This window comes from Tyto alba, unplaced genomic scaffold (assembly GCF_018691265.1).
Source record: "Tyto alba isolate M040663 unplaced genomic scaffold, T.alba_DEE_v4.0 Super-Scaffold_7, whole genome shotgun sequence".
NCBI classification, from domain to species: Eukaryota; Metazoa; Chordata; class Aves; order Strigiformes; family Tytonidae; genus Tyto; species Tyto alba.
The window spans coordinates 7365577-7382795 of record NW_024881328.1 but is presented as its reverse complement, the minus strand read 5'-3'; the positions used below and the strand labels follow the sequence as shown (position 1 = coordinate 7382795).

General features: G+C 42.7%; 1 protein-coding gene across 6 annotated transcripts in view; it reads left to right on the top strand.

The window, feature by feature from the left end:
* The window catches only part of THSD7B (thrombospondin type 1 domain containing 7B), a 370445-nt gene that overhangs the window by 344214 nt on the left and 9012 nt on the right, over nt 1-17219 (top strand). For all 6 annotated transcript variants that reach the window (XM_042808460.1, XM_042808457.1, XM_042808459.1 and 3 more), the window contains 7 exons: nt 1258-1373; nt 1883-2000; nt 9343-9488; nt 14601-14760; nt 15101-15274; nt 15364-15459; nt 16529-16611. In XM_042808460.1, the coding sequence (XP_042664394.1) occupies nt 1258-1373; nt 1883-2000; nt 9343-9488; nt 14601-14760; nt 15101-15274; nt 15364-15459; nt 16529-16611 (893 nt within the window). The remainder of the gene's footprint in view (nt 1-1257; nt 1374-1882; nt 2001-9342; nt 9489-14600; nt 14761-15100; nt 15275-15363; nt 15460-16528; nt 16612-17219) is intronic.

The window sequence follows — 17219 nt, the reverse complement described above, 5'->3', positions numbered from 1 at the left end:
AAGAGTTATGTGTAGACATCACTGATTTCACTAATTACATGCCTGCATTTTTTTGTGTCCACAGGTTAGTGGACAAATGCACAATTTTTAATTTAAGTTGTCATTGCAGGTACACTGGAAATAAACCAGGCTAAATGGGACCTCTTCTTTTTGGTGGGTTAGCAACAGAATTAATTACAAAACTCCAGTTAAAAGAGTATCATCTGGGTGATTCTGGAGAAGCCAATAATACCAACAAAAAGCTGGTTTGAAGGCAAATATGGATTATGTGAATGGGCATAGGATATTCAGAGCAAAATGCATTATTTAAGACCTCAGAAGCAATTTAGATCTGTTGCAAACAAACTAACAAAAAAATAAAAAAATAAAAAAAAAAAAAAAAAAAGGAAAAATTCCTTTTGTTTTGACCAGCTCAGATAAGTGAGAAAGGCAGAGTTAGGTGAGATCTAAGAGGAGTTTGGGGGCTGATAGGAAAGGAGAACAAAGCAGGATAAAATATCTGAATATAAACTCAGCCCATTTGAAATAAGCCCTAGAAACACAGGCAGCAGGATGATGCCTTTTTTATCATCACATTTCAGAAATGCATGTTCATGTTTATCAGAGGTGGAAGACACAAAGTAATAAGTTTTCTTCTCATATGCTTCCTATTTGTTGGTGGCGTATGGAAATTTTAGTTGTTTGCTTTATGTTTTTTGCTCATTTTAAATGGTGTTTTAAGGCTTATTTCAGTTTAGTTGTATTCTGACCATCATAATTTCAGACAAGTAATAAGATCTGAATTCTCTTCTACCAGAAATACTGTTTTTGTTTCATGAGTATTAGAGCTTAGTTTTCATTAATGGAAAGCTTTGCCTTGGAACATGAAATAGGTTAAACCAGAGTTACTCTTCAGAAACTTTTCCAGCTACTTTATCAAAGTGAAATTTTACTTCAGACAATACAGTCTTGTAAACACACCAACTGGGTTGAACTGATACACTTTATCAGTGTTTAACAGTTTTTGTGCACTCTGATGCACCAGTTTCATTAAGGGGATATCTGAGTGAAAGGCAAGCGGTTTCTCCTCCAAGACTTGCTCGGTTTTAAGAGCAACTTTCTTTTGTGTGGGTTATTCTTGGGGTTGGGCTGCCCTGACGCGGGGAAGCGCCGGCGCTAGGGGAAGCTAAACCCGCGGTGCCGCCTGAAAAAAAAAAAAAAAAGGTGTGAAAACGGGACTGGGGGGCCGTGACCTGGATCCTGTGCTTTGTGTCGCAGGCTGGAGCGGGTGCCAGCTGGGTGCCAATGCCACCTGCGGGCGCGGGGAGCGGCGCCGCCTCCTCAGCTGCCGGCGCAGCGACGGGGCCACCGTCAGCACGCAGCTCTGCCAGCGGGTGAGGACGGCACACGCGCGTGCACGACGGGGGCCGGGGAACGGCCAGGGGGTTCCTCTTGTTTCCAGAAAGCCGGTGCCTTCTGATCCGCCCCAAGACATCATCTGTAGATGGTGGAGAAGTTGTGTTCCGGTGCTGGTTTGGGGAGCAAAAGCATCCCTGGGGCGTTACCGGGTGGCATCGCTCCTCAACTCAAAATGCGTGGGGCACGGCTGCCAACCCTGCACCATCCCAGTGGCTCCAGCAAAGCTGGTGACCGGGGACATCGTGCCCTACCAGGATTTGGGGATTGTCCTTTCAGAGTAAGACCCAAACACTGAGGGACAATTAGACGTGAAATGCCTCAACGCTGAAACCACTATCACCGGTTGCACCCTTGGGAAAACTCCCCGTAAGCGGCGATGCCGGTGCCCCACGGGGGTTGCGGCCATTTTTCAGTGGCCGGCTGCGGCAGGAGGGGGCCGGGGGCCTGGGGAGGCTGACGCTTGTGTTTCCTTGTCATCTCACAGCTTCGCCTGGAGAAGCCCGTGCCGACGAGGAGCCGGTGCGTGGTGGGGTGCGCGGTGGACTGCCGGCTCTCGGCGTGGTCGGCCTGGTCGCAGTGCTCCCACACATGTGGCACCGGCGGTGAGTCTCCTCCTGTGCCCCCCCCCCACACCTCAACCACGCAGGGCAGAGGGGACCCCCAGCCCCGTGTTTGCTCACACAGCCCCCGAGCAGGGGAGCAGAGACCGGAGGTCTCCCCCAGCTGCACCGAGCCCTTCGGAGGTGATTTTGGACACTCGAGGTCCTGAGGTGCCGGGTTTTTTGAACAAAAGAAGGTTGTTTTCAAAGTGCTATAAAGTGAAAAATACAACTTAGGAAACAAGCAGACAGATTCCTGGAGGATTATTTTATTAATTCAAACTATCAGGTTTCAGTTGCAGGAAACATTAACCCCTGAGAGAAGAGGAATATATAGCGCTAGCAAAGAGCTGGGGAGAGTTACAGGACTCTTAAGAAAAAGTTAATTAACTAAATACAGATCCTCTGGTGAAGTTACTTTTAGTAACATAATTATATCCCATTGAAGAAAAAACACTATTTTTCATAATTTAGCACATGCTTCTGTCTCCATCTTGTATCCACAGGCCCCTTAATACTTGTGTGACTCCAGTAACTTCAGTGAGGTTTTCTATAGCCAGTAGTGCTCACCAGCATACAAAAAAGTGAAAGGATTAGGACCTTTTTAAACTTTTTATGATATTATAAACCCTTTGAATATTGACATGAGGAAATGCATTGAAGTTTTTATTCAAAATAAGCTTGTGACATTATTTCCCAGGCTTCTGATGTGCATTAGACACACAGCTAATGGTCTTTAAGATTCAAGAGCCATAATGTATATTTGAATCAAATTCATTAAGGTCAAAAAGAAAAAAAGCTCTTAACTTCCATAAAGTGATTCCTTCAGATGGATTTCAGAGATCAAAGCATGTTACAGAAAAAGCTTAATATTTGGATTAGTGGTGTTCTTTCTTTGCTGAGCTTTTAGCCCTTTTGTAAAGTAGTGCTTTCTTAACAGAAATGAATAATTCATGGACAGTGTTTTAGCAACAACACACTAGGAATACTATTAATTCCAAATTTTATTTTTTCTTCAAAATCCATTTTGGACTGTTAATGCTCATGTTGCTGAATGGACTTAAATTATTTTTTTGAGTGTTCAATCACTTACTAAAATAAACAGAGCTATATGTGCAAAAGCAGGTTGTAACTCCTTTATGGCTTTTAGCATGCTAAAGGAGCAGATCAGTCTGTATAATGCCTAAAAGTTTTTTCATCCTGAGCTCAAGCATTCTGCCCCAGATCCTGAAATGCTCATGCAAATCCTAAAGACTGGTCAAAGACCTGATGGTTGCCAGTGCATGCAAGGAGCAAACAGTTACTTCATGGCCTAAATCAAAGCTGGGCTTCTGCAGAGGGAAACTGGAAACATCCGTGCCCTACCGAAGCAGACCTTCCCGTGAGTGTCCTGGCTGTAGGTGCCAAACCTCATTAAGGCTAGTTGAACCACACAGTCAAGCCCAAACTCAGCTCAGTCCATGGGTCATCTTCTGGTCCTCAAAGGTCATAACTCTGTTATACTGCTGGCTGGAGAGCTGGCTGGTACAGTTCAGGCCGTAGACGTGTACGATTTAAAAGCTGGAGGTACTGTTTTGTGAACCTACAGCAGCTAAGCAGCTGGGAAAGCCATCTTAAAAATTGTATCATAAAGAAGCAAAGTTTTGCTTAGTCCTTCTCTATAATTTGAATAGCTGTGCAGGGACCCAAGGGTCTTCTGAATGTCATCCCAAAGCAGGAGTGTCAATGAAACAGAAGTACTTTGCATCCAAGTTTTTCCGAGAGCATTGTTTATTTTACTGCAGCCCCAGTCCTGCTCTGAGTTTTGCTGCAGCAACCATCAAGTGTGGAGCTACACTGGTATCGCACAACCGTGATGGAGGGACCTTGGCACCAGTCCTGCAGCCTTTGTGTGGTTCCAACAGCTGAAACACCGTCATTTCATCTTCTTCACCGAGTTCCAGCTGGTTATAAACACTACTTGATGATGGTATTAACAGAGATGACATTAATTATGTACTCATCTACAGATGGTACCTCACAGATGAATACAGTGAGGGGTTCCTACCTGAAGGTTCATAGACTGCAATACCTTTGAAATCATCATGAGTTTGTTACAGTCATTTGCGAGAATAGGATGAAGTCTCAAATTAGTCAGGGAAAACCAAAGGATGACAATAAACGAGCTGTGGGAATTGGCTGTACTAAACACTGATTGGGCTTCCCGTTGCCAAATGAGTAATTGTCTGCTATTTGATAAAGCTAAAATGTAGGACTTAGTTGTAGTCTTCTCAGAAATAATTCACAACAAATCAGTTGCATGCACCGTTACTGGATCTGCTCACAATAATATTCTGCTTTTCTGGCTTTTCTTGGAGTGCGTGTGAAGGGCCTGCTGAAGTACCATAAACAGCTTCAAAGAAAAACATAATTTAAATATAATTCAGATCAAAATTTAGTGTTGCTGGATTTATGCTTTCATGTGTTTCTTAACTCAAGCATTGTCGCTAACATTTTTATTCTGTCCATCTCTTCCAGTAACAGTTTGCTGTGATATATTTTAATGGATAGTACCTTTCTCTTGCTCAAGTTTTATTTTATAGAACAATGCATTTAAACATGAAGTGGTGCTGCTGTGTATGTGGCACTGACAGCTAATATGGTTCTGGTACACAGCAGCCAAAGGCGAATATATTGATTTTTATAAATGATGATGAGTAAAGTAGATCTCTCCTTCCTGCCTGTGTGGAGCCTACGGAGATGTGTAACTGATATTTGCCTGTTGCAGCTGTAGTTCTGGGCAGCATCTGTTCAGGATGCTGGCCAGGGCTTGAGGCTGATGTTGGGTTATATATTAGGGTTCCTCATATCGGTTTCTGTACTGCTATGAAAAGATGTATAGTGCTGCTTTAATGGATCGTGCTCCCACGACCTGAATCAAAGTTACTGGAAAGATGTTGGGTAAGGATAATTCCCAGCAAATTGTGTTTTCTTTGTTAAGGTAAATGAATACACGAGGATGCTGAATTTTTCTACATAAACATTTTCCAATCTCATATGATTTCTCCGAACTTGTCTAACAGGAGTGCTAAATAGCGTAAAGTCACCTAAACCCATGCTTTACCATTTATAAAGCTGACTTCATCAGGTAAATTGTGGGACTTACCCGAGTTACCCAGGGTTGAACACACTGCTGTGCCTGGCTCAGTCCTCAGAGCCCAGAAGAGACCGTAGCGAGTTGTGGAGGTGTGCACCCCAACACCAGACTGACCCCGGGACAGAATTGAGGGGGACAAGGATGTGCACGACTGTAAATGGTCGTGGTTCCATTTTTCACTGGCTCATCACCAATTTGGGAAAACGTTTTTGGTTTTGCCTTCTGAAGAAGAAACTTCCGTGATTTTTTTCTTGCTTGCCACTCAAACTCAGCAAGCTCCAGTCCGATGGTACTGGGAGATGTTGCTGGAAGAGGGGCCACCGAAACCTCTCCCTGAGCTGTGGGTGCCCCAGTGCCTGCTGGAGGGACTGGCAGTGGGAAGTAGATGAAAAGCCCCATTTATCACCAGTCCCATCTGCTTGTGACTTGACCTAACCTGATCCCCAGGGCTGTATTTAAGAAACTTGATCCCCATTCTAGTCTTGTGGTTGCCTGATAGGGCTGTGTTTTATGTGCTCTGCTCATGCTCATCGAACAGATAACGACGTGTCAGTAATTTTGACTGGGATGAACTCTAGCAGGAATTTTAATCATCTTGGTTTCAGCTGCGATACATCGCTTCGTGGGGATAAAATGCAAGGAACGGGCACACATTTTTGGGGATAAAAAAAATCTTATTTTTCCAATTTGAAAATATGAACCTATGTTTCTGGGATAAAATTTTAGCTGCTGATGCAAACCAGAATTTTAAGTGACCAGAATTAAGAAGACTAGCCTCTTCTTTTCCCCTTTCAAAACTAATGACAAATTTGAGGATATGAAAAAATACTTATTTTCATTTTTCAGCACACTTTCTGTCTTAATTTTTGCATCATTTAACACTGCAGCACAGAGGAGTCAGAGATGTGGCCAAATCACTGGGAAATTAAAGAAAAATTCACTGGGAAATTAAAGAAATATCTAGGTTTGCTTTAACACTTCCAGAGTTTGTATGGGAAGCAAATTAATTTCAGGTGCAGTGAGGCTCTGTTCTCCATAGGCAGGAAAATGTAAGATACTCACAAAGTAAAACCAGGGTGTTTTTCTTCTACTAGAGTGGTAACTGAGCACCTAGATAATATTTGTGGAGTGAGAAAAAAAAAAAAAATCAGCACTTAAGAAACAGACTGCAGTGATTGTGCAAGAAAGATTTCAATTAAATTTCTTTCTTCAATGATTTATTCACAGTATAAAAAGGAAGTGATAGACTAAATGAGTCAAACACCAGCTGACCATTGTGACTATAGTGAGTTTAAATGGTTTGGATAACCAATCATAGGAAAATAAAATACAAATAACTACAGAACGGTTGTTAATTATTCTTAAAAGGAAAATCGTATTTTCTATTCAATGATCTTCCCATTTACGTTTTGCTAGAAAGATGTTAAGCAGAATGAATGAAAGGAGATTATTTCTTTAATTGAAATAGCTTGAATGAATGCTTCAGGCTTTCAGGTGCCTCCTAATGAAAACAGCACTCTCAACCTCAGGAGACCTCCTTTTCCCTAGCTGCGGTTTTGGGAGCTCGTGCCTGGCAGGGCCGCGGAGCTCCCTGGCCTGGGTGAGCCACCCGCCCCCAGGCATCCCAAAAACCTCACAGCCACGGGCTTCCCACGGTTTCCCGAAGACCCTTTTCCATTGCTTACCAGTCATCAACATTCAGAATTAAGAAGAACCCGGCAAATTTGGTCCCTTGCTGGGGAGGAAGAAATGGCTGATTTTGGCCTGTTGGGCGGGGGGGCTGCTGCAGGGTTTGTAGGCAGCGGGCTGGGGGGCTTCTGTTCCCTTGCTCTGACCCCGGTGAACCACAGGGGTTTCTTACCTTTCCTTTCCTCCCAGCTGGTAGGATTTTTTTCCACCTCCAAATGTATCTGATTCCGTGATGGCTGAATGCACAGTCATGTGGATAAGAGCTTTTATCATCACTTCTGTTACAAACTCCCCAGGTCCAGAGGATTAGAATTGGAAAAAGAAGAAGTCTTAAAATTGGTTTAAATGGGTTGAAAAATGGAATTCAATGGGTCAGAGCAAGGTAATAGCATTGTAAAGGTAAGAGAGCTTGCTAAGGTATCCGTCAGCAGCTTTTTCAGTTGTGCCTGCTTTTAATTTTTATTTACTAAAATGTTTTCGGAGACCCTACTCCACAGACAGTCACAGTGACAGTTATTAGAGGTGTACCTTAAACCCAGCTGCAGTACCGTTAATTAAAAAGTGTGTGCATAAATATCTGGGAGAAGGATCTGGCTGGATATCGCAGCCTCCCCTCCTCGCAGGGGTGTTTGCTCCCCCCCCGGCCTCCCCCTCTACTCACGATTGCAGCGAGACGGCTGCGATCCGACTGGGGCAGCTCCACCACAACACGCTGCCTCTTTCCTTTTCAGTGCGTTAGCAATTACCACTTGCATCTGTCTTGTTGCACGTGTGTGCCCGTATTAACCAGACGTTTTATTTTTTTAACTGCCTCTCAAATCCACTCCTGTTGAAAGTCAAGGCAGAAATTTTATCCCCGGCACAATCTTCTGCATCCCTTTGCAGAAGGGCTTTTTTTCCCCAATTTTCTTTTAATTGGAGCTGGGATTCTAACTGAAACATTTTGAGTGAAAACATTCCTGGATGTAAATGGACAGCAAAGGAGACGGAAATGGAATTGCTGTAACTTTAATGAATATATTCAGTTTTGTTATTTCAAAAGTAGTAATATAATTGCATTTTCCATTCAGTGACTGAAGAAGTTTTCACCAATAATAAATAGGATTCTAATGGAAATGGCAGAAGTGGTTATGGACAGTAATAGACGCTAGAGTGTTTGCAGTTTTCAAATTAGATGCACATAATTGCTCATAAAAAGAAAATTTCATTTGTTAAAAATCACTGGAAACATATTGAATGTGTAACGTTAGAATCGATGCTGCCATAGGAATTATTTTCTTGTCATCTTTAATAATCAGGATTTAGTCAAGTATTTAAATGTGTTGCATAAACAAATAATATATTTGGAAAACATACAAAACCATATTTAGAAACTGCATTTGAAATTACCGGTGACTGCATCACTTCGACTTAGCAATTGAACCTGTATTACCCAATAGTCTTCCCAACTAATTGCTTTTTTTAACATGTTTTAGTGGTGGAAAATGTACTGGGAATACTGATAAATGCCAAAATCTGCCTTTCTTTCTTCCTTGCTTTCTTCCTTCCTTGCTTTCTTCCTTTCTTGCTTTCTTCCTTTCTTGCTTTCTTCCTTCCTTGCTTTCTTCCTTCCTTCCTTCCTTGCTTTCTTGCTTTCTTCCTTCCTTGCTTTCTTCCTTCCTTGCTTTCTTCCTTCCTTGCTTCCTTGCTTTCTTGCTTTCTTGCTTTCTTCCTTCCTTGCTTTCTTCCTTCCTTGCTTTCTTCCTTCCTTGCTTCCTTGCTTTCTTCCTTCCTTGCTTTCTTCCTTCCTTGCTTTCTTCCTTTCTTCCTTCCTTCCTTCCTTCCTTCCTTCCTTCCTTCCTTCCTTCCTTCCTTCCTTCCTTCCTTCCTTCCTTCCTTCCTTCCTTCCTTCCTTCCTTCCTTCCTTCCTTCCTTCCTTCCTTCCTTCCTTCCTTCCTTCCTTCCTTCCTTCCTTCCTTCCTTCCTTCCTTCCTTCCTTCCTTCCTTCCTTCCTTCCTTCCTTCCTTCCTTCCTTCCTTCCTTCCTTCCTTCCTTCCTTCCTTCCTTCCTTCCTTCCTTCCTTCCTTCCTTCCTTCCTTCCTTCCTTCCTTCCTTCCTTCCTTCCTTCCTTCCTTCCTTCCTTCCTTCCTTCCTTCCTTCCTTCCTTCCTTCCTTCCTTCCTTCCTTCCTTCCTTCCTTCCTTCCTTCCTTCCTTCCTTCCTTCCTTCCTTCCTTCCTTCCTTCCTTCCTTCCTTCCTTCCTTCCTTCCTTCCTTCCTTCCTTCCTTCCTTCCTTCCTTCCTTCCTTCCTTCCTTCCTTCCTTCCTTCCTTCCTTCCTTCCTTCCTTCCTTCCTTCCTTCCTTCCTTCCTTCCTTCCTTTCCTTCCTTCCTTTCCTTCCTTCCTTTCCTTCCTTTCCTTCCTTCCTTTCCTTCCTTCCTTTCCTTCCTTCCTTTCCTTCCTTCCTTTCCTTCCTTCCTTCCTTTCCTTGCATCCTTGCTCCGGGTCTCCTTCACCGTGTCCTGTCTTCTCCCCTCGCCTAGGCCAGATGGTGCGTGGGCGCTCGGTGGTCCTGCGGGCAGCGGGCGAGGGCCGGCCCTGCCCGCAGCAGCTCACCCAGCACAGGAGCTGCCCGGTGAAGCCCTGCTACAGCTGGCTGCTGGGCCCCTGGTCTCCCTGCAGGCTCCAGGTACGGCTTTTCTCGGGGGCTCCCCGCGGCCGGGCGCGACGGCAGAACCCACCCTTAGGTGGCAGAATGGATTGAGGTTGGAGGTGGCTCTGTGGCCATTGAAGGGTGCTGGTAAGAGCCGTAGGAAAGCAGGGGAAGTTCAGGAGTGGTAAACCTCTGCACCTCATCTTTCAGCCGTCAGCAGCGATTTATATATAGGTTCAAGTACCTTGAGCTTAGGAAGGTATTAAAGGAGATTTACTGAGTAAATGTGCTTGAGTGGGCATAGTCATGGTGGGCTATAATTTCATTATATGAAATAACTCTTAACAAGAAAATAGATTTGCTAGATTTCAAGAGAGTTTAGACTTTTTTATCTCTTTTCTTTCCTTTTTTTTTTTTTCTTTTTTCCTTTTTTTTTAAGTACTGTATAGAAGGTCTTTTCCCCTCAAGGTCTCCAGTACAATACTGTGAGTTATTGTATGAAGTGCTGATTTCTACTTTCTCCTTAGCCTAGCTATCTTTTTAATGATCTAAAAATGGCTGGATTCAGTTGTGATGTGCTGTACCTATGCTTGGCACCTCTGCTCGGCCCAGGAGCTGTCATTTTTTCACTGCCAGTGACTCGCATCAGGCTTGAATTGACTTTTTTTCCCCTCTCTATGCTTTTTCTTCTCTCTTTATCTGTTAGATCACAATTCCGATATTAAAACATATTAGTTGGTAACCCAGCTTAAGCAGAGGTGAATCTTCCACAGTGAGGTCTCTCGGGCAGTGAAGCCTGCTCGGGCTGCTCCAAGCCGGCTTTGCTGAGATGGTGGTGGCTGAAGTGTGGTTGGGGTGGACGAGAGCCGGGTCTGGTCCCAGGGGACAGAACCTGTGCATGGATCTGTAGCTGCTTCTCCACATTATACCATGTAGGAGACTGAAGCCAATAATGTGTGTAAAGACACATCCCTTGCATTTTCTACTCTTCCCTCTACCATGCTCTGAACGCCTTGAATACCTACGTGGTTTCTAGATGCAGTGGATGGATGTGTAGCAAATACTGTGGGTGGCAGAATAAATACCCGGAATTTTCCCAGGTTTTCACAAAAGAAATCTGGAGCGTGACAGTCTTTGGACAGTCTAAGATCAGAGAAACAGACATGTATTTATATTTTATATAATGAATAACTCATTGCAACTAGGGATGTGAATACAGTCCTTGTATGTATTGCTCTCAGTATGTATATATGTATGACATAAATATAACAAAATTACAACATCAGCTGATATTTTGTCCAGCTAACGTAAGCAAATTCTGTTAAACATTAGGGAAGAGACCTTCAACTGTAGGAGCTAACACAGCTGATAAAAGAATTAGTGCGGAAGCTAAATTAGCACCCTGGCATACTCCAGATAAATAACATATTGTGCAGATTAAAAGTGTGTGCATCCAGAACCCAGATAAATTTCAGCTCAGAGCAAGTAATCACAGCCTTCCCTAACCCAGATATCCTGCACTTTCAGTGAGATAGAGCCTGCTTCTCTCCTTAAATTACCGCAATGTAGTTTCTCTACCCTTTGCTTTGTTTTGGAGAGGAGCCATTTTATTCGTGTTCAGTTCTCTTTAATGAGGTGCTTAGGAATTAAATGTAGTTCATAAATACAGGGTGATTTATTCCTGTGCTTTACTGGAAAAGAAGCTTAAGCTTACTTTCTAAAGAAAGCTTTCAGAAGTCCTGCTTTCAAGGATGCTTTGTGAAACAAAGTAAATGCATCCTACAGTAAGACCAAAATGCATATTGTGAAAGTGTTTTTCTGTAATAATATAAACAGGAAAATTAATTATAAAGCTAAATTTTTTTCCTTGTATTATGAGATAACTGAGACTGCATTTCTTAATTGTAGAAGGACTATTTTATACTAAATTGACTTCATGTGAATAATTGGAGGTGTCTGCGTGTTTAGGGATAGAGCCTGCTAGGTGTTCTGTATTGCTGATTTTCACAGTATGGAAAGTAGCGCGTTGCTCTCCAGGTAATTACACGTCACAGGCACACCTACGGCAGGTGTGGAGCATTGCTGCTTCCTTCAGAGGGATGCAGAACTTGGGAAATGGTCAGTACACCTAATTTAAAGGGTTACATTACATTAATCATTTTCCTACTGGAGTTGAAGTGGTTTACCCTGATTAGCTTAAAAAAAAATATATAAATTAGAAGTGGCTGGCACTGTTCATAATTTTTCCATTAAAGGAATACAACTGAAGTAGCTAAACATTATCAAGCACTGGCTGCCTAACATTCATAAGAAGACTAAGAACCCCCTTTTCTAACATGTTTTAAAAGTACTCCCTTAAATGTGATCATGCAACGCTTCCTCATTAGAGAAATTTTTTACCTGATTAAATGCTCATCAACTCATGAAAGCATTGCCCAATCGACTCTTTACCTAAAAGAATTGTGAACACACATGAACCACAGTAAAAGCTGAAAAGGGAAAAATTTTCTTAAAGGCAAGTCTGGGCAAAGCATCTCATTAGGACTGTTATCTCTTGTCTTATTAGTGTGTTATATGTGTAAAGTGTCGGAGGATGAAGTGAGAGAAGGTTTGGGCAGATGCTGCCTTATGTTAGCGTGTTGGTCAATTCAGAAGATACCCGGCTGTCAAAACGCAGTCCTGGTGTAAACCTTCTCCTTATTTTATAGGTGGTCAGTTGGGGTGAGGGAGGTCAGGGACAGAGACTCCGTGTAGGTGCTCGTGGAGGTGCCTGTACCCCCAGGCTGTATTTAAGGAGCCCAGGGTGAGTCCTGCATCCTCCATAGGGTCGGTGTAGAAATTTTTGCAGCCAAATGGGAGGGATCCCCTCTGGAAGTCAAATCCCTGCGTATTTCCTGCAAGGAGCTTGTGACTCAAGAGGCAAATCCAGGTTCTAGACAAACCTCAGATGATCACATCTTCCAAGGAAGAGCATTTACAATACAGTTTTGATCCCCTGAGTTTTGAATATGTGAGCATTTCCTTGGCAGTTCTCTGATTAGCAGCTATTCCCTGCATCCTCAGTGTGCAGCTGACTTCCACGGATTCCACACCTGTTAATTAGATCTTCAAATGTATTATTTTGGGGACATGAATAATTTTGAAGATGATAAGGAAGTTAATGCAGTGCTCTTGCGTTGCTTATGACCTTACCAAATATACCAAAATCATCTCTTACTGTAAATGACAGGATGACATTTTATCTTTTAAATGTGTTCAGTTGATTGTGAAAACACATTGCTGGTCTTGAAAGCAAGCAAGCAAATGGAAGTCACTGTTAAAAAGCAAACCTTTATCACTGGGATTGTTTGAAAGTTCCTGGTTTCTATTTATTTTTTTTATTCTAAACATTGGAAAGTATGAATGTATTTCCAATATTGCATCACATAAGAATGAAGAATGTTGCATGTGAACTTTTATAGCGGAGACTGCTGTACTAAAAAATGGATTGTTTTCATTTATTTAGATTTATATCTCGGTATTCATATAGGTATTTATATATTGGTAGGTACATAAATACTTGTTTATAGAAGAATAAGTGTCTTTTTAAAAACTGTTATTGTCCTCTCCAGTCATTTAGTCATTCCTTGAGCCACTTTAAGCTGGAAATACACAGCAGTTTGATTAGTGCCCATTTCCTCCGAGAATTTTCTCCACATAGTCTTCTGTTTCCACCAGCCATTTCTAAGAGCTCTAACCCAATTGACAGCTGCATGAGTTATTCACACACCATTAATCTCAGACCGCAATAGAGGTTTCAGCGGTGAAACAGTAATTTAGAACAGTAAGTTACACACTGACTAAAGTGAAACATGTTGTTAAAAACTTGAAATCTGGCTGCATATAGTAAATCTACACTAGTATTCGCTAAGATGCTTTTGATTAGCATCTGCTCTAAATCCAGCTAGTTATGCTCTTACTTCCATTTCATTGTGGGTCTGAAACAGAAGGGATGGAGAGAGTGAAAAAGCTACCAGGTGTGTGCAGGAGAGGCATTCTTGAGATTCCTGCTAGCAAACCTGCTGCTGAATGAATGCACTCAGTAGGAGCCATTCTGTTCTGCAGATGAAGTCCATTATTTTAAAAGAATCCACTGCCAAGTGATCCAAAGGAGCACTTTCCTTGGTTATATAAAAACAATGTTTCATCCTTCTTCATGAGTTTTATTCACTGATTTTTGTAAAGTGCCATTTCCACAGGGCTTCAGGCACACGTTCATAAAGCACCGTGCAGGTTTAAGGTGTGCACCTCAAACATCGTTGCAGCACTGTTTTTCAGATGAGAATGAAACAATACCAGACTCTAAAACAGCCTCAGTGCTTCAGCTCTTACAGCATCCTCGGCCCTCGATCATCACTTTACCCAAACAATATTGATTTTTCAGTAAAGGAAGTCTTCAGCAAGTATTTTGCTGTATGACTATTTCAGAACTGGGATGATGATCATGGAGTGGCTCAGACGGAGCCTCCTATCGCTTCTTCCAATGGGGTCCAGTGCTAACAAGTGATGACCAACTTTGGGTGATGTCTTGGTAGAGTATGTGACACAAGTTGCTGATTCTCTGTCTCCTCCAGAGCCACTAGCTCCCTTTAGTAAATTACACAGGCAGCCTAGTGCGCAATAACCCTTTCAATCTAAGTGTGCAGGAGGATTTCTGCAAAGTTTAAACCATCTAAGCACTCCTCTTGGGCTGTATTGTCAGATGAGATGAGTGGAAATGTTCTTTATGGGCAGACGCTGCTCTTGGCCTCTTTAGAGAGGCCAAAAATTTCTGTTTTCATGTAACTGGGCACTAACTAAGAATCAGTTAATTCACTAGCTCTAGTAAAAAGCATGAAGGGCTGACCCCAAACATGGTATTCATCTTTTATTGTACCTACCTATTCTCCAGCTCTGGTTACTTCGCTGTCTGGCTCTGCCCCTGCCTCTGAGCTTCTGTAGAGATGTATACAGGGGACATCACCATCTGTCTTCCCATAAATGGGGATACAATTACAGTCAAAAGACCAAATTTGTATTTTTGAAATCTTTTGGGGTGGAATCAACTGTATTTCTTCTGTTATCTAACATCAGTGATGCGTGTGTCTGTTCCCTTCTGTCATTTCATAGGGTGGACAGTGTGGAGATGGATTGCAAGTTCGCAACCTCACGTGTGTAGTGCACGATGCATCTGTGTCTGCTACATCCAAACCAGTAGAAAATGTGTTATGTGGTGAGCTGCCACCAACAGAGAGTGTGCTGCAGTTACCGTGCTCTGTGCCTTGCCCAGGTAAAGTCTTTGGAAAGTCACGGTGTATTTCTGCCTGTGATAGCTGTCTGAGATGGAGATGCTTACATAGCTCTGAGTACTGTCAGCCATTGTAGTAAGAATTTGTACTTCAGCAGCTCAGATAAATGCTCAGTCTGCCGTTTCTAGATCAGCTGAGAAAATTTCTTTTGTTTTTTTGAGAAAATGAGATTCCCCATGAAGCAGAAAATCTGAATATTGCATACCACTGGGCGATAAACTGTGGGTATTTCACTATTAAAGCTGTTGTATGCTTAGGTTGTCCTTATCCTTTAAGGCCGATTCCTTTTGAAAACCTGTGATTTATTCTTTCACCGTGCAGGTGACTGCCACCTGACAGAGTGGTCAGAATGGAGCTCCTGTGAGCTCACCTGCATCAATGGCAGGAGCTTCGAGACAATGGGGCGCCAGTCTCGGTCCAGGGCGTTTATTGTTGAGTCTCCTGAGAACCAGGAGAGCTGCTCTGGACAAGCGATGGAAACACGGCCTTGCTCAGGTAGTGTGGCCCCAGTGCTGCTTCCTCCCATTCAAGCGTTTATTCTGGTTTTGTTGCAAGGTGAAGACTAACTGGTATTGATATTGCAGGAGGGAGGTGTTATGACTACCTGTGGAAAACCAGCCTTTGGCGAGAGAACGTACGCACAGTGTGGTGTCAGCGCTCAGATGGAATAAATGTCACAGGTATATCCAGAAATTGCCATGCAAAAAGTCTCCCTCCAGGCCTTTCTTCTGCATCGGTTGCTCAGAGGGAAGTTGGACATCCTTCCTAACTCCTCCAAAATTTCAGTTCAGATTTGTGTGTAGGAAAGGCAGATGGGAGATCACCAGCCTTGCCGTCAGGTCAACATCATGCATGTCATTACATGAGAGTATTTGGGCGAGTTACCCTTACTCTTGGGTGGGTCACAGGAAGAAATGAGTGTACATGTACTAAAAGAGCTGCCTGGGCTGGCTTGCACAGCCATTAGTGCAACCTTCCTGTAACTGTGGGGAACAGAAGAGAACATCACAGGCATGGTAGAGAGCACAGCTCCTGTACCTCTTCTATTCAGCACACAGGAACCTCAGATCACTCAAACTGTGAGATTCCTCTTTGTCATGACCTACAAATTCTACCTGCACAGGAGGAAAAGGGAAATTCATGGTCAGCACTTTGAAGCTCCATGAGAGATTAGCAAAGGCGGTAGGGCTTGCACATCCATAGGACCTACCTCGATATGCACAGGGTGAACGAGGAGAGAGTAGAAACGAAAATGCAGATGCTCTTATCTAGTTCTATTTATAATGACTAGTCAAGATAATAACAGAAGTTTTATGTGCAAAGGTTGCCAAGTAGTTAAGAACTCATTAAAATGTTTTTTATTCCTATGGAAGCACAGACTTCCCCAGGTGAGGATGGGCAAAAGCGTTATGTGGATTATGTCTTCTTATGTAGATAAGACATTAATGAGGACACAGAAGATCTGCATCTCATTCCCGATTCTGTGCCCAACTTCCTATGTGGCCTGTGGCAAATTGCTTAAATCTGTATATCTCTGTTCTCCATTAACAAGATGGGTATGATAATAATTCCCTGCCTTGTTAAGGCAAATTAATTACTGCAATGCCTACAGATATTATGCTAATGTGCTCAATAGAATAGTATTTAACTATATGAAGTAAGCAAGCAAGTACTCCTTATATTATGGTGATCCAAGTCAAAAACATTTTAAAACATGCCCTTGAACACAATCAGTATTTTCTTTTACAGGAGGGTGTGCTCTTCGGACAAAACCTGCAGAAGTTCGGCACTGCAGCCCGGCGTGCAGAAAGCCGTTCTCCTACTGCACACAGGTAATTGCTCACTGCAGAATATGGTTGAGAAATTAACACCGCAAAATCTATTTAATTAGCTTCTGTATCTTGAAAGACATTCCACGATCTAGAAAATAGTTTAGTGTGTCCATGGTACCACCTCGAGGAAGTTGTGGGAATTTCAGTCTGAAAGGAAACCATAAACCTGCACAAACACATGATGGAGTATGTATGTAGTGATACAAGTTTGGTTTTGTTCTGTGGAGGGGTTTTGGATCATCTTGGTTTAACTTTCACTGAATGCTATTGTATCATCCAGTAGAAAATGGACTGTTTAAAACTTCTGTAAAAGAGGAGATAAAAGAGTATGTCTTCTCCTACTCCTCCATGGACAGAGAAAGCTCCCCTGAGCATAGGAAAGCTGTAGCATGTGATCCCATACTGCCTTCTAAAGCAAAACCTGGAAGTGACCTTTTTTGCTGAAATGTCGAGTAACCTTCTGAGTATTTGAGCCACCGCCAATTCTTTGTCTCTGAGCAAACATGAGCCCAGAGGTTACAAACGTCCTTTCCTGCAGTGCCAAACTCCACAGTAAGAGTTTCCCAAAATGTCTTATCTGTGTCGGTACTGTGATGGAGTGTAAAACC